This window comes from Poecilia reticulata, linkage group LG9 (assembly GCF_000633615.1).
Source record: "Poecilia reticulata strain Guanapo linkage group LG9, Guppy_female_1.0+MT, whole genome shotgun sequence".
NCBI classification, from domain to species: domain Eukaryota; kingdom Metazoa; phylum Chordata; class Actinopteri; order Cyprinodontiformes; family Poeciliidae; genus Poecilia; species Poecilia reticulata.
The window spans coordinates 12,609,808-12,627,411 of NC_024339.1; the positions used below are offsets into that span (position 1 = coordinate 12,609,808).

Here is a 17,604-nt window from a genome sequence, read left to right on the forward strand (position 1 = left end):
TTTTTTTTTTTTTCACATGGTAGAAATAAACCTGTCTGTAAATATGTTGTTTCCAAAACTCCTTAAGAGAAAGTTTTAGCTTCACCTGGCTCAGATTCTGTGAAAAAAAAAATTATTAAGCAGCTTTTGCTACATAAACATGTTGACGTTAGAAGTAGTTTGTTTTAGCTGCAAATGAAAACCCTAAAGGAATAAATGTTATTGTATTTAAAAGAAGATTRGATTATCAGCTTTTTGCATGTTTTAATCTAATTCTAATATTGCATAAAATGACTTAAGTGGTTAAATAAATAAAAAAATCTGCTGAATTTTTTTATTCTTTTGATTAATAAATTAATCATCAGAATAATTATTTACTAAAATAATCATTAGTTGCAGTCCTAGTTCTTGAATTAAGTTAATCACAGGCAAAAGTATTGGAAACCTATTAAAATGTTGTGGAAACCAGGCATACGCGCGCACACACACACACACACGCACACAGAGGGTTAAATAATGAAATATGTTATAACAAAACCAAACCCTACCAAGTTTTGTAATAAAGTGAAGGAAGTGAAACAGTCATCTGATATTTTGTGACTCTTCAGAGTACCTGACCAAAGCAGCTCAGACGTGTGAGGATCACCGCCTGATGCAGCTGAGGAAGAGGCTGCAGATCATCCTCTTCCTCAGTCGCAGGAAGGAAGAACCCGACTTCAAACTGCTGGAGCTGCAGCAGCTTCTGGCTGAAAGGCTGCAAACGAGAAAAGGAAGCAACTCTACAGAGAAAGTCAGTTTTCTCAAAAGATTTTGTTGCATGCAACTTGCATATTTAAATAGTTGCTAAAGTATTTGTAACCTTTTAACTTTTGGTCACATTGTAGTCTCAGAAATTAATGTATTTTAATAGGATTCAATTTAATACATCAAAGCAAAAGTAGTTCATAATGTTAAAGTGTGTTTTTTATTCTTAAAACCATGCATTTGTCATTGGCCCTGTCTACTCTGATGCCAGTTGGACTCTCATAATTTTGAGAGTCAAAGTCATAATTTTGAAGTCATAATTTTGAGATACAGAGTGAAATTTTTTACTTTAAGAGTCATAATTTTGAGATAGAAAGTAGTCATTTCAAATTACAAAGTCATGACTTTAAAATGAATAATTATTAGATCACGGCTTCCACTGGTGCTTTGAAAAGCAGCATGAAGTTGAAATTGGGACTTTGACTCTCATAATTGAGCCTTTTATTTTATACTCAGGACTTCCTGTTTTGTTTTAATTTTTTTCCTTCATGGCGTAAATTAGCTCCCATTATTTGCAAATAAGTTTTATATTATCTAATAGTACATTTAGTGTAACAGTAATTTTATTGTACTCTATAAATCTGTGCAGAAGAAAAAGAGGAAATAAAAGTAATTTTGTTTTTCATTTCACAAATATAAACTACTGTTTGTTGGTTTATCACATAAAATCTAAACAGAATAATTTTTGGTTTGTAGCTAAAATGTGACAAAATGTGAAAACATTGATGGGGTTTAAATACTTCTGCAAGGCAGAGTAATAAATCAGTTTCTGTGTTTCTTTAGATTCTCGTTATTCTCTCTGTGGAATCTCATGAAACCAGTTCAAAGGTCATCAGCAGCTTGAGCAAAGTAACCGGTGAGCAGGTTTCAGATTTAATTAGCAGAAATTTTAATTTCCTGTTGCTGTATTTACAGAAAATAAATGAACCTGGAATCATTTTCAGACGTTTGTGTCGTTTTGCTGCAGGAGCTGCAGTGAGTTCAGTTTGTCCCGATGAGGAGAAGAAGAAACTAAACGGCGCCTCTGTGGTCAGCAGGTCCTGAAAGCATTAAATTCAATCAATGTTTTCATCCAAACTGTGAGAATAATTATAAAATGCATGCTCTATTAAGTTAAATTACTATTTAACTTAATAAATAGTAATATGTTTATATCTATTTAAACATAGATATCTCAAGTTTAAATAGATAAGCTTGAGATATCTATGTTTAAATAGATATAAACATACATGATGTATGTTTATACCTCATAATAAACAAACTCTTTATTATGAAAAAGAGTTTGTCATTATTTTTTACATTCCAGCAAAACTGTAGACTTCGTCCTTCATTTACCTTTTTTTGATATTGAAACAAACAACAAGCAGGCTGGATGGGAACCTATCGGCTAGCAATTAATCAATTTCATCTATTAATCAATTCATTGAATTTTTGGTCATTTTTTCCCCAGTGCGCTCCTTGGATTTCCATAGTGATGTCATCAGAACAGCTGCCATTTTGTTTTATTTAGGTTTACATTCTGTGAATATTTTGAGTATATTCTTATAGTTAAACAGAAATAAATTAAAAAAAAAGATTAAAATCAGATTTGGTATGAGATTTTATTTTTAAACCGTATCGCCCGGCCCTTCTCTTGGTTTATTATTTTACTTTAAAATAAAGGCAGAAAATAGGCCTGGCTCCTGTAAGTAGCTTTACTTTGTTTCTTTCTTCCTGTCCTGTTTTCCCAGAGTGTGCTGCAGCGACTGTGTTTTGGTGTTTGAGCAGAATATCGGACCCGACTTTCCCTGGAGCTGCTTCTCAGTTCTGGTGGAGTTCGACCATCCGGGTCCGTCCCGCTGGTCCCAGATCTGCAGCGATCGAAGCATCAGCCGCCTCTCCTTCACCACCAGCCTGTCCGACTCCGGTTTGATTCCTGCTCGCATCCAGATCCCTCCCCCCATGTCTCTGCTGGAGGGCAAAAAGCTGCTGGCAGACGATGGCTAGCATTGGTTTTAGCTGATAAGTTGTCAACATAATGCGCTAAATCTTAAACGTACCCGTTACGTTTGTTGTTGTTTGTAAAAAAATGGACACCGTGCTTTGCTACTCTATGACAACTAGATAAAGTCAGGAAAAAGTTTTAGTGAAGAAAAAATAGCGAGGGCAAGAAGTAGTTGACTCTGACAACCGTAACATGTAGATGTGCTGTGGAAAAATGTGTTTCAGTTCAGCTACCTACATCTCCAGGTTTCATTTAGCTAACTGGACTGTTCTACCGCAGCAGCATGTAAAAATAGTCCATTTCCCCTCCAGCATTGTGCGCATATGGAACAATAACATGCAGGGGATCTAAATGGTTGTGTTAATTTATTTTTCTAAATGTCTGTTTCTTTCCTTAAAGACGCAGAGAAAATCTGTTGGCGTCTGGAGGAAAATGTCCCGTTTGTATTGCTGGTGACCGAGGGGCTTCTGAATTATCCTCTGCTGCTGCAGACTCTTGAGTCAAGGTGAGACTTTCAAACATCCATTACGTCTTGGCACTTATCGTATCGGTTATCATTTATCGTGATAAATTTCTTGTCATGATGAGAATTTTGATTTATCGATGTCACAATAAATTTCAATTATTGGTGTTTAAAAAAACTGTCAGGATTGTTATTTTTGTAATTTTCTCCACTGTTCATTGAGAGCATCAATAAAATATGAAAATACGATTAAATGAAGTATGGAGTTTACTGGGGCTATGACTAAACATATAGTTAACTATTATCACAATTGCACCCAGCACCAACATCCCCTAGGCTTCAAAATAAAAGCTCAGATTCTTTTCACAATAGGTCCTATTTACGATTTTAATCAATTTACAACAGAAAATATTGTAAAAAAAAAAAAAAAAGCGTTTATTCTAGTCATCCTGTCTGTGAGGTGTTTCAGGGCCATGCAATGACCATTTTTGTTTCATTACAAAAATATAGTCATAATATTAGCAAAGAAATGCAATTTTACCAGAAAAATATCTTAAAATGTTGGCTTTAAACTTTATCTTGGAGCTTTGGGGTTCTGAGTGTCTGTCTGTGTTGCAGCTTCGGTGTAACAGTGATGGAGAGGAGCCACAGTCCGACTTTGCAGAAACTCGGAGGAATCCATAACTACGCCTTGATCACCATAGACGAAAGCACGGCTATCGTCATTCAGGTATCCGGACACATCAGACTTCTGGCGTTTCCAGTCTCTATGCAGGATCTGATCCTCCTCAACATTAAATACTAATTCGGATAAATATTTGATTGTTTGCAAACCATCTTCAGTCTGAACGGTTGTCTTTTATTCAACTTTTATGTTACTGGTGTTAGATGTGTCATAATTCTGGACGTAAACAATGGCTGAAAATTATAATTATGAACTAATGACAGAAGTCTATGTCACTGAAGAGCAACGCATCAGTCAGACCAACTCCAGACTCTTTCCTCACCTCCAAACAGTGATAAGTGGAAGTAGAGGTGAAGTCTGTATGAAATAAACATATAAAGCTTCCCGTTTTAAAGGAAGGGAATGTAGTGACTTTTGTTGTGTCTGTCACTGACACAGACAGTTTTCCACCTTAAGTGACATAATTGTTGATGACTGACTGATCTAATCTCTGCTGTTTGGTGTGTGTTTCCGTGTGTAGGAGCAGGATGAACTGGGTCAAGACCGAGCCAGTGAGAGGCTGGTGATGAGGCTGAGCGCTCTCTCTCTGCAGTACAGCTGCTGCTGGCTCATCCTGCACTGCCCTGGCAGCCGAGGCGGAGGGTCAGAGTTCACTAAAACTTCATTACGCTGATCAACCCACTGACTAACAAGTCCTTCCTTCCTATTAGCAGACCTTCTTGTAGCTTGGTAAACTCAATTTGATTAATAACTGGGTTTTTTGGTAGATTTTCATACTTCGGCTGGTTTTTCACTCATCATTGCTTCACTTTCTGACAATCTCAAAGAAATATTTTTGTCATTTAAGTCATTAAACTCTAAACTTTAAATTAATTATTCATAAAAAGGCTCCTAAACTCAAAGGATTAACCAATATGGAGACGACGTGTTAGGGCTGGACAATAAATCAGTAACAATAGGTAATATGTTTGATACAATATTCAGCAGTCAACTAACTCGCCGTTTCTCTGGTTACCTAGCAACGCATTCTCTGGTTACCTAGCAACAGCCTTTTGAGTAATTTGTGCAGTGGCAGTTTGAGTTCCTCCTCTGTGCCTCATAACTGCTTAAAATAAAACAACGGTGTGGGTGTGGAGTGAAAACTGTGGATAAAACAGGAATTTGGCAGCATTTCAGATATTTGAGACAAAAAAACTAATCAATAATTATCAATATCGACTGATATGAACCTCATCCACATCATCCTGCTCTACAGCTCATTATCTAAACTTGTTTAATAATAAATTAAAAAATAAGGGGTAAACCTCTAAATAAATGAGGAGTATTTTAAAACCAACTAAGTTTTACTTTAAAGTTTGTGTGTAATTGCAGGTTTTCAAGAGAAACCTTCAACAACTTGGTGTTGGTTTATTCGTCTCTGGTTTTGTTCGGCATGAAGTCCGAGGAGCTGGATGTGAAGGTAGAAACAAACGTTTTTTAGGTTTTCTGCCTGGAGTGGTTCACAACAATAAAAAAAACTAAAATATGTTAAAGTTTTAATGAACAGTCATATTTAATAAACTAGGATCTGTGTTTTAGGTTCTTTCAGCTGTTATTATGCAGCAAAAACAACATTTTACCAAGTGGTTTTGGTCTAGTTTCTATTTTAAATGTCTTAGTAGACTTAAAATCAGACAAAACTAACTTACAAGTAATTTTTCAAGAAGAAATATTTAAGCCATAACTTGTGAGAAAAAAATGTCTTTCCCATAAAATGTTTTATTCTAATATTATTTCATTTATAACTATTACATATTTATCAATATTAAGCAATAATTGACTTAAAACAAGCTCCTATATTTTGCTGAAAAGTTACTTGTAAGTTAGTTTTGTCTTATTTCAAGTTTACCAAGATATTTGCACTAGAAACTCTTCCAAAAATACATAGTTTTAATTAAGCTACATTTCTATTTTAATAAGGTTTATTTTGGTCTGATTGGATGTAGTATTTTAATCTAAACTATGTGTTTTTATCAACTGTGAATAAAAAATCATCATAATTAACAACTTAACCTAAATTGTGGGTTTCAGTTACTGAAATAAATGAATCTTTCAGTAATATTCTAACTTACCGAGTATGACTTTATGTCTTAGTGACCCATCCATCCATCCATTTTCTTTACACCCTTGTCCCTTAATGGGGTCAGGAGGGGTGCTGGTGCCCATCTCCAGCTAACGTTCCGGGTGAGAGGCGGGGTCTGCCAGTCCAACTGGACAGGTTGCCATGCAGAAAGACCGGGGCCGGGAATCGAACCCAGAACCTTCTTGCTGCAAGGCAACAGCTCTACCAACTGCGCCACTGTGCAGCCCCTTAGTGACTCACAATTATATTAATAACAAGCAAATTGTTCAGGTATAGAAAGTGTTATTATTGTGTGCAGTATTTAATGAAATATGACTATCAGTTAGTTCTCTCCACTGGTTTTCAGGTGCTGATTGTGTCAGAAGTGTTGGAAATGGCCGAGTTTATCAATCAGATCTGCTTCAGCTCCCTGATGTCCAAATATGGAGATCCTGTGAGCTACCTGGACAGAGACTGGCTGACGGTCAGCCCCTCTCAGGTGACACTAAAGTTTTATGTTTAAATGTGTCTGCTCCTCTCCTGTAGTAATTAAGGACATAAATTATTTAATTTTGGTTTTATCTTGACAAATGCTTTAAATATTTCTATGATGTTTAATTGGAATTGTTTCCCACGACAAAGTATTAGAGACAGAAAAATAAATAAAATAGTGAGAAAAAAGTTGTACAACAGTAAGTCAAAATAATGCAAGAAAAGTCATAATATTACCAGAATAAAGTCAAAATAACACAAGAATATTTTTTTTATAACAAAGTAATTTGATGAGTATAAGGCCATAATAGTCTGAGATTAAAATGGAACAATATGAGAAAAACATTCATATTACCAATATACAATCATAATGATATGAGAATAAAGTTGTACAAAAAACAGAGTCAGAATTTTATGAGAATAAAGTCGTAATAATACTAGAACAAAAATCATATCAGAATACGGTCATAAAAATACAAGAATAAAGTTGTACAACAAAAAGTCATAACTTCATGAAAATAAAGTCAAAAATAATGCAAGAATAAACTCAGAATATTACCAGAATAAAGTTATAATATTAATAGAATGAAGTAGTAATTTTATAAAATCTAATTGTAATAGCTTAATAAATTAAAATGAGGAATAACATCTTGGCATCGGTTTCATAAACACATCAGCATCAAATTATTTTATTTCTCATCATGTCAGATCTAGATCAACATATCGAAGCTGTACTCTCATTAAAACAACTTTTTTCTAGTAATTTAAAACTTTCTTCTGGTATACATGTGTCTTTATGCTGATAATAGTATTACTTTAATCATTTCCAACAAAGAAAATCTCAGTCTGGCTCTAACACTCCATCGTAGTTTTCTATAAAGTTCACTCACCAAAAAGCTTTAAACGTTTTTGAATTTTCACATTTCAGCTTTATAAGTGTCTTTGGACAATTGAAGTCAAATGTTCAAGGATTCAAACTTGAGAGAAAAATGAGTTTTATTCTAATAAATAATTTAATTTTCCTACTGCGTGATAATAGTTGTTCAACAAACGGTCTGTAAGTTTAGTTAAATGTAAAGATGTTGCGTGTCGTTTCATTCAGGAGGAGGCGTGTCTGTCCCAGTTCCCGTCTGTCAGTCCTCTGGTCGCTCAGCTCATGCTGAGCAGAGCTCCCTCCCTGCAGTGGCTCCTGGGGGCCGACCTGCCGCAGCTCTCACAGTTACTTCCTGAAGTCCCACAGAAAGTCCTTAAGGTGATGCCGCCACTATTAAAGGGGTAGTAACATGCAAAACCGATTTAGGAACCTTTCCCTTACAAATTCCCCACTCAGCTCCTTCAGACTAGCCAGCAGCAATTAGCAAACACCTAACTAGTGGAACTGCACATCAGCCGAGCTCATTGTAGGAGCTACTTCTCAGAGCAACGACAGTAAAAACATTAAAGGGTTAAATAAAGGTATTGTGATTCAGAAAGACTAAAGGTTTCTTAAAGAGACAGAGACACAGTTTCAAGGCGTTAGTTTACAAAGTCAAACTTCTTAAGTCATATTTGATATGAACAAGTGAAGGTAACAATTACTTGATTGTGCGGTAAATTGGTGCTATGCTGCACAAAACAAAGATTAGTGGAACAAAAAAAAGTACTCTCCTTATAAGAGGCGAATCCATCACAGTGAATCAGAAATATGTCTTTAAGCAGAGATTCACAAACGTTTCCATGCTACCACAACCAGCAGTAGCTTCTGACTGAGAGGCTCCATTTGGAAACCCAAACAATGCTACAAAATGTTAAAAATACTTTAAAATACTGTTGTGAGTTTATAATTCAGTGAACAGCTTGGCACCAAAATACATCAAAGATCTGCTGTTGTTGTATCAACCTTCCAGACCCCTCAGGTCTTCTGGTTCTGGTTCTGGTCTGCATCCCCAGAACCAAATGAGGAGAAGCAGCATTCAGCTTCTATGCACCCCAAATCTGGAACAAACTTCCAGAAAAATGTAGAACAGCAGAAACACTGACTTCCTTTAAATCTCGACTAAAAACCCACCTGTTCTTTGAAACGTAATCAATTATGAATTTAACGATGGCACTTGACTTAATGTAATGTTTTGGTTGTTTATTCTATGATGCATGACTTTGTTTTTATTACGTAAAGCACTTTGAAATGCTTCCCTGCTGAAATGTGCTATCCAAATGAAATGTGACTGACTGACTGACTGACTGACAGCCTGATTGATTGATTGATTGATTGATTGATTGATTGATTGATTGATTGACTGTCTAATAATTTTTACATCTGTGTAGCATGAATGCTGCCTCATATCTTCTGATTTTAATTCTCCATGATGTTTTCTCTTTGGAAGCTTTTCGATTTTGCGGTTGCTATGCTAGCTTCAGAAAGATGAGCATAGCATTTAACATTTCAAGAAATTATTTTAACATATTTTGCAATAATGATTGAAAAACAGATTAGATGTTATAATAAAAAAGGCACAGATTTAAATCACTGCATGAGTGATTAATTTCACCTCGCTTCTTCCTGTTTGTAGCTGTTCAGTGACATCACTTCCTTGTACTTGAGCAACTCAGAGCCAGCAACCCCTCAGATTAATAAGACAAACCAACAACCCTTCAGAACCGCTCAGACCTTCGGCGCCGAGTCCGAGTTCATGAACCTTTTGCATCCAGAGCCTAACAGCAGCTTCCTATGTGGAGCTACTAACCCAGCGGACCTGTTCCCCAACCAGAACCCAGATTCTTCAAACTTCAGACTGGACCTGAATGGTTCCTTTGGGAGTCCCATTAAGGACTGGACCGGTCCAGATCCCTGGAAGGAGGAGGAGATGCTTTCTGTGTGGAGAGGCAGAGCTGGAGCGGCAGGGAGAGTCGTGGAACGGGCCGGTGATCTGTGGGCGCCAAGAGATTCCCCAGACATTTCGTACCTTCAGACAGCAAACAGCCCGGTTCTACTGGACTCTCGGTTCAGTTCCAGTCACACTTCCTGCAGTGACCTCCAGCATCCCCAGAGCGCTCACTTCATGTTCAGTCAGAGCCCTCCTACGGCGGCCATCTTGGATCAAAGCCATCACAGTTTGACCAGCAGCAGTTCTTCTTTTGGACCCAAGTTCTGGAGCGGTGAGGAGAGGAAGAGGAGCGGAGGCGCAGCTGGTCTGGTTGGATCAGGTCAGAGCAGCTCACTTCTTGCCTTTCCTAGAAACAAGCAAAACTTTGTTGATATTTCGATAATTAATTGATTTCTTAATTGCATCGTTTCCATTAAATAAGAAACATTTAAATAAGTTTGGGCTAGAGTTGGGCAATTATTGCGTAGTTTATCATTTATCGCGATAAATTTCTTACCATAAGAGTTTTGATTTATCGCTGCTACGATAAATTTCAATTAATGATGTTTAAATTCGCATGAAACTGTCCCTGTCTTTGGGATTGTTAATTTTACTATTTTTTCCACGGTTTTTTCATTATGAGTATCAATAAATGTTAAAATACGATTACAGTGATCCCTTGTTTTTCACATAGGTTCCGAAAATAACCCGCGATAAGTGAAATCCGCGAAGTAGTTACCTTTACTTTTTACAATATTTATACAGTACAATTAAATACTCTACATTGAAACCAAAGAACAAAACATGTGTTCAGGTCAGCGGATGTGCGTGTGCATCAATCGGGCCTTAATGTGATCCGGAGTCGTGTCATTAAAGCATCTCCTCCAACCTGCCCCGCGAGATTCACAGCTGTACCTACGGCAGAGCGATGGATCTCATCAAGCGAGTCTCCGGTCGGGTTTTGCGCTGATTCTGGCCAGTTTTTTCCAGCAGGCATTCAAAGTTTTGGTTTTCATCTCCTGAATGGCCAATCTGTATTACTTATATTTAAATACCGTAACGTTATTGGCACACAGGTAGAGAAGGAGCTCGGAGGCTGTTTAGCCAATCAGGACGCAGAACACAATGCACTGTGACAAAAACTGCACAAAAAAATCCGCGAAGAAGCGAGACCGCGAAAGGTGAAGCGTGTTATAGCGAAGGATCACAGTACTGTGAGCAGCTTAGTGGTACAAACCACACTTTTATGTGACTGGTGTCCAAAAGAATATTACAATTTTTTCTGATTGATGTCACCAAAAATCACCTAAAAGTAAATGTAATGAATAATTTTTATTGACACTTTTATCATCTTCACAATGGTACTATAAAATATTGCAATAAAACTTTGAGTTCACGCGATAAGACATTAACAAACATGCAGCGCCACCATCCTCCCACTACTTTCTGTCGTCCTCGTCTTTGTGGTTTGCACCATTGGTTGTTGATCATGTGACTCGTGTAATTTGGGAAACATGTTTCCACTGCAGTTTTGCCAAAAACACAAATTTCAATACAAAAAAATATAAAAGAAAACACCACCAAATCTTTTTTTTTTTAAATTGACATGTCTCCATTAAGCAAATTGATTTGAAGATGTCAATTTGTGCTGTCATATGGTCAATGTAAACGCATTGATGTTTTTCTAAAAATGTATTTTTTTCTTATCTGAGTGGTTTTGTTTTGCAGTGCTGACGCCGCTGAAGAGGGGAAGGCTGAGCTATGAGAGAGTTCCTGGCAGAAAGGACGGACAGACGAGGCTTAAACTGTTTTAATCTTTTAAAAATAAGATTTTCATTTTATCGTAGATGTAAATGTTTCCAACATTCTTGTTCCATATTTAAGAGTTTTACCAGTTCCACTTCAAAAGGTAATAATATGAATTAAAATGTAATGAAATTGAGTAAATTCAGTAGCTGTGATGAGAACATGTCACTCATATGATTGTAATTTAATGATTTTCACAGAAAAGATTTAATAAAATGAGGTCACCTTGGTTTTCTGTAACTCGTTAATCTGGGAGAAATTATGAATGGATTAAATCACATTCTTTACTTCCTATTGGGAACAGATGGGTAGTAACTAATTTACTGAGATTTACTTCTAGTATTTGTACTAGTTAAAGTTTTATATTGAAAGAAACAGATTTGGAAAAAAAATGCCTGATTGTTATTTTATAATTGTATTATTTATATACCATTTACTGACATAAGGAGGTTCAATTAATAAATATTAAATATTAAATGTAGGATTAACTGTGATGAATCAATTGCTGAAATAATCGGCAACCAATTTGGTAATTGATTAATAGTTAACTCGAGTATACAGATTCTAAAATAGGCCATTTGCTGAAAATAAAAAACATTCAAAGCACATAAAAATAAATATATTTTCATTTAAGGTTTAAAAAACAAACTGTAAATAATTTCTGCCAGACCTCCTCCACCTGGTTCAGTCTGTTAAAAAATAAATCGCCTATTATGTAGTTTTTGTTGTCTAATTATTAGTTGGCTTATAGTCAACTGATCGGCTCTACGTTGTATTGATGAGTGAAGCAGAAAGTGCTGAGCTTTTAAAATGTTAGGAGGATTTCTTTGGCTCATTTTACAAATGATCAAGTTTCACTAAAGGAATTTACTGCACTAAAGGGTTACTGCATTGTGTGCATTAAAATGTTTTCTTTTGGAAAAAAGTTATCAGCACTTTAAATGAATTTTTAAGATTGTATAAAAAAGGCTCAAATGAAAAATCGGCAGAATTTTCCCATTTTTAATGCGACTATTGAATTGATTACTGAAACAGTGGTTAGCTGCAGCCTTAATTAAATGGTTAAAGTAAAAGTTGCAGTTGGTTGTTCATTTTTTGAGCGCACTCAGTGGCAGAGGAAGCAGTGATTTATGGGTGGAGGGCTGGGATTGAGGGTCTTTCCCATCTCCACTGATAAAGTCTCTCATTTTAGCAGCTCCATTGGTGGGGATTCTTTTTTATATATAATTTAGTGAAGCAATCCCCTTATCGTGGTCTCTCAGCGTGTGAAGAGAGTGCTTATCTGCACGAGCCAGCAGACTGAAGCCAGTTCCCCCAGGAATGATCCCCAGACAAAGAGCCCTGGGGACTCCCGGCCTCCGGCCAGCCACCGCCGAGCCGCCATCAATAACCCGCCGCCGTCTTTTCTGCGCCTCGGCCCGGCCTTCCGAGCGGCGGCCGGACAAAGAGAGAGGAATGGCTCGTTTTATTACTTGCTCAGGAACAAAAGCAGCTGGTCGGGTGGTCAACGGAGTCTCTCTTTGAGGGTGAGGTAAACAGCGGCCTAATGGTGCGGTAATGGTTCCTGAACATATTTGAGCGCTGGAGTGAATGGGCCAGCAGAGATAATGTGGGAATTAACAGGCTGTTTAAACCCGACCGGGTCCGACTCTGGATTCAGCTGGAAAGGTCACACCGCCGTTATCTCTCATCACAGACGGCAATTAAACCGTCACCTGTGTGTTTTCAAGTCTTCGAGGAATACGACCTCCGGGTCGGATTATAGATCAGAACCAAACGAAAGTCAAAGAAACCTATAAATATGAAGGTACTGGTACTCTGCCCTGCTCTCTTATATAGAAGAGCAGGGCAGAGTACCCAAAAATTATAATCAACTAGTATTCAAACGTATTTTTACTCAAGTAAAAGTACAAAAGTATTTGTTAAAAAGTCTACTCAAATCCTGAGTAACTGATCAAATTAGAAATCATTTAAAATTTAAAAGTTACATTCTTAGATGGAATAAAACAAAAAGTGGAAATTTTAGTATTTTAAGGACCAAAATGACAATAATTCATAAAATTGTGAAAAAAATAAAATCAGGCACATTTTTCCAAATCCGTTTCTTTTTATTTAAAAAAAACGTAATAAAATCTGCCGGTGTGTGTTTTTGTCTGGTGAATTTTTGATTAAAACATGTTTGTTTTTCATTCAGTGTGTAGAAAATCCAGAAATTTTTACTCAAGTAAGAGAAGCAATACTTCATAATAATTACTCAAAAGTAAAAAGTACAGTCTGGTAAAAATACTCCTAAAAGTAAACTTTTTCCATAGTTACTCGGGTAAATCTAACTAAGTAAATGTAACTATTTACTAACTTTGATTATAAAAGGCTAATAAATAGTTCAAATACGTTAATTCATCTAAAAGTAGGCTACTTTATAAATTACTAATAACTTTTTATTATACATTAATTAAGGGTGAAAAGGAGACTATGGCTGCGTTCAGACTGCAGGTCTGAATGTTCAATTCTCTTTTTTTGTCGTGGTCGTTCAAACTTCTAAATATAAGCGACTTGAACATGGTCTCCAGCGTGAACAACCTAAAAGTGTCTCGCAATGCGCAGTAGAAGGCGCAATAACGTCACACATAAAGAGGGCTATAAACAAGTAGAAGAAGAAGTGCTCAGTGTTCGGCAAGTTAACATGGATGCTAACGGTGGAGCATAGCTTACGATTTTGAAGTTGTTGTCCGACCGGAGCCAGCACTTTAACAACTTAATCCCCATTCTAGTCCGCTATGGTTGTTGTTTTTCTTTTCCCGCTGTGAGTATCAAGACGCAGAATAGTGACGTTTGTCAAGTGTCAATGACGTTCAGGTCGGATGAATGCGACCTGAACGTTAGGTCACATTTGAATCGGATACGTTTCGGATATCCAAGCAGCCTGAGTCGCATTAAAGGGTCCGATCTGTGTTGTTCAGACTGTCATGACCTGTATTAATATGACCTTAACACCAGTCTCTGGTTACCTAGCAACAACCTGTTGAGTAGCAGCAGCAGTTTAAGGTTTTGCCACTGTGCCTCATAACTTCTGAAAGGTAAAAAATAAAAAAATAGCGTGGAGTGAAAACTTCGGATAAAGCAGTAAAGTTCACGCCAACAGTTTGGCAGTATTTCAGATATTTAAAACAAAAATCAATAATTATCGACTTATATGAAGCACTTATATTGTGATGAGTTTTTCAGCTTCACCACCACGTTGTGTTGCTCTGTCACATAAAAAAACCCCGACACACATTGGAGATTGTGGATGAAACCTGACAAAATGTGAAAAAGATTAAGCCAGTGTCGCAGGGTTTCGTGGTGCAAACTGTTACAAATGACAATGTAAATAACCAAGATGGCGTGCCTTTAAAGGGTTTTGGTTGGGGCATTGCATCACCAAACTGAACCACCTGACTCCACTCTGCAGACCTGAGTGGAGGCGGACGGCGGCCTGCAGGTGCAGCCTCTCGGACGTGCAGCAGCACCCATGAATGGGCGATTCAGAGCAAACGGCCCCCATCGGGGGCCGTTCTCCAGGCCCTCGGCTAATCCCGCTGCCTAATCGGATTATGTAAATTCCTACTCCACACACACGGTTTTCTGGAAGGCTGCGTCTTTGAAACAACACTTGAAGGGTGTAAAAAGAAACAGTGACAATTGGTTAAACTGGACTTGTTATTTTATCTGAACGGGGGTTGAAGGAAAAAAAAAAAGAAGTGCGGAGTGGCGGCTGAGATGGGAGTCAGACTCTGGCCTCCATGTTTCCTCTAATTTATGTGTGGCCCCTTGGAATCGCTCAACAAGATTACCGGAGTCATAACAAAACACATATTGTTCGACTGTCAATCTGCATGTGGTGTTTTTACCTTTTGTGGGCCAATCAGGCTGAGTTTAAAGGCAGAGCTGCAGGTTTTCCTCCTGGTGGGCCGTCCACGCCTAATGTCAGAGGAGCAGAAAGGAATCAGTGTCCAGAACAGTAAGAGAACGATCCGAACGTCTCAGTTTCCCCTCAATAGGAGTTTATGACCTTCAGTGGGATCATTCAGGGATTAAATGACACAAACAATCACCTTAAAGGTGGCCTACTTTCAGTCATTTTAAAAGTTGAACACAAAAACCTGATAAAATCATTTAGAAACCATCTAAAGTCACGACCTCCGTGGAGCAACATCAATAATTCACATCAATTTATTCACAATAACAATAAAGGAGGTGGAGGTGGGGACTGAGCAGTGACCACAATGAAGCTCCACCACGACACACGTCACACAATGGGGCCGCCCGGCTATAAAAGGTGGGACGGAGGCAGGCGCGCCGCGTCTCACCCGGCTCCTCTTCCTCCCTCTCGCTCCACCGGATCCAGTGAGGATGAGGAGGCTCTGCTGAAGGACTGCCAGACGCCGATGACCTGCGGACGAAAGCTCTGCCTTCTGAGATTTCTGCACATTTCTACACAAACAGGTCAGGAATTTAATATTTTTAATGTTTGCTTTGGTTATAGATGTCATTTGTAAGAAGTAGTGGGAGGAAATTGTATTTTTCTTTTTTTTTTGAAAATTCGCCATTTTCTGCAAGAAAACCTGCTGAAAATGAAAAATTAAACATTTCTCACTAAATGATCATGAATAAATAAAAAAACTTAGGCTATAAAAGCTTACACACAGATCAGGGCTGAACACTGAGCAAAGATGCTATTTTCAAAGATAAAAATATAAAATATGCATCTTTTTAAATTGTGTTAATAATTATAGCTAAGATTGAATTTAAAATCTGTCTATATTATTAGATTAACTTGGTTACTTATGTCAGTGTCTTGTAAAGTGCATTTTTTCAGACCTATACACTTACATAATTTCAATTAAACATTTATAATGAGCTGAATTTAAATTACATTGAAAGTGTTTATATAAATTTAGAGGAAATTTCATATAAAGGCGCTTTATATAAAAACTGGACTCATATTTTAAAAACTCCTTCAGATTAAAAATCTATTTTAACAAGCGAGTTGTGACAGCAGAACAGATACCAGAAGTCACTTAAACACCGTCACTCATCAACAACAAGACTGTCTTTAAAATTAAAAACTCAGGTCGTAAATCAGCTATAAAGCAGCACACACTGTTTCTACAACATTTCCTAAAATGGCTTTAGAAGAATAAAATAATCCTTCAACTGAAGTTCGTTCTTAAGATGATTCAATGCTGCAAAATCTAATTTTTACCAACAGAAACCAAACGTATAAACAGAAAACAGTCACATTCCAGTCTGATACTAAATGTAACTAAAGACACTGCAAAGCTGCAAAAACAAAAAATCTTTTTAATCTAGTTTCTACAAATATCAAAGTAACTATTCAGCAAGTTACAGTGGCTTGTTTTAAGTAAGTTATTACTTAATATTGATTTAAAAAATTACTAGTTTTACTGTTTGATTATTTCACTCATAATACATTTTCCCCTGCTATAAGTGAAATAAGTGGAACTTTTTATTATTATTAAGGAGTCATTTATTTAAAACAAGCTCATATATCTTACTGAAAAGTCGTCAGTTAATTTTGTCTTATTTCAAGTTAGTCAAGATATTTGTTCTAAAAACTAGACCAAATACAGCTCTGGAAAAAATTAAGAGACCATTAAAATGATCAGTTTCTCTGGTTTTACGTTTTTTAGGTTTATGTTTGAGTAAAATGAACTTTGTTCTTTTATTCTTTGAACTACTGACGTCTCAACATTTTTTTATTTGCAGAAAATGAGAAATGTTCAAAATAAAAAAAGGTGCAGCGCTTTCAGATCTCAAAGAATTACAAAGAAAACAAGTTTATATCAATTTAGAAACAACAATAATAATGTTTTAACTCAGGAAGAGTTCAGAAATCAATATTTGGTGGAATAACCAGGAGGTTTTCAGTTCAGTGCAGTGGGCTCCTAATTTTTTCCAGAGCTGTATATTTGGCAAGAATTATCTTTACAAAAAGCATAAATATTGAATTAATCCCCACTATAATCTAAAACAGATGAATAAACTGTGTTAAAAAGCTTCATTCGATCCCGTTTACCTTCCAGCATCATGACCAGGAAGGTGTTCACCAACACCAGGGAGCGCTGGCGCCAGCACAACGTCAACACAGCCTTCGCTGAGCTCCGCAAGCTCATCCCCACCCATCCTCCGGAGAAGAAGCTGAGCAAGAACGAGATCCTGCGCCTGGCCATGCGCTACATCAACTTCCTGGTGCAGCTGCTGGAGAGCCAGAGCGGCCAGCCGGCCGGCCACTCCTCCACCGCCCTGCTCAGCTTCCTGAGGGGCAACATGGAGCGGCTGCACTCGCCTCCCCGAACCTGGACCGCCACCAGCGACACCGAGGCGCCGTCGCCCGGATCCAGGAGCGACAGCTCCGAGGCCTGGTAGACCAGAAGAACATGGAGG

At 37.4% G+C, this 17,604-nt stretch overlaps 2 protein-coding genes across 9 annotated transcripts in view; both read left to right on the forward strand.

Moving 5' to 3' along the window:
• shoc1 (shortage in chiasmata 1) overlaps positions 1-11,387 on the forward strand; it is a 34,385-nt gene extending 22,998 nt beyond the window's left edge. For all 8 annotated transcript variants that reach the window (XM_008417989.2, XM_008417986.2, XM_008417987.2 and 5 more), the window contains 12 exons: positions 588-769; positions 1,567-1,639; positions 1,751-1,820; positions 2,514-2,689; positions 3,167-3,272; positions 3,849-3,960; positions 4,436-4,557; positions 5,287-5,374; positions 6,384-6,515; positions 7,611-7,760; positions 9,058-9,691; positions 11,080-11,387. In XM_008417989.2, coding sequence (XP_008416211.1) covers positions 588-769; positions 1,567-1,639; positions 1,751-1,820; positions 2,514-2,689; positions 3,167-3,272; positions 3,849-3,960; positions 4,436-4,557; positions 5,287-5,374; positions 6,384-6,515; positions 7,611-7,760; positions 9,058-9,691; positions 11,080-11,165 — 1,931 coding nt within the window. In that variant the 3' untranslated portion in view covers positions 11,166-11,387. The remainder of the gene's footprint in view (positions 1-587; positions 770-1,566; positions 1,640-1,750; positions 1,821-2,513; positions 2,690-3,166; positions 3,273-3,848; positions 3,961-4,435; positions 4,558-5,286; positions 5,375-6,383; positions 6,516-7,610; positions 7,761-9,057; positions 9,692-11,079) is intronic.
• A 3,769-nt stretch (positions 11,388-15,156) lies between these two features.
• Positions 15,157-17,590, forward strand: tal2 (T-cell acute lymphocytic leukemia 2). Its single transcript, XM_008417982.2, has 2 exons — positions 15,157-15,642; positions 17,244-17,590. The coding sequence occupies exon 2, from the start codon at positions 17,248-17,250 to the stop codon at positions 17,584-17,586; it is 339 nt and encodes a 112-aa protein (XP_008416204.1). The 5' UTR covers positions 15,157-15,642; positions 17,244-17,247; the 3' UTR covers positions 17,587-17,590.
• Positions 17,591-17,604: the final 14 nt, after the last annotated feature.

What these genes read in the sequence shown, in the direction of transcription:
- tal2 (XM_008417982.2), top strand. Translation starts at nt 17,248, where the DNA reads ATGACCAGGAAGGTGTTCACCAACACCAGGGAGCGCTGGCGCCAGCAC.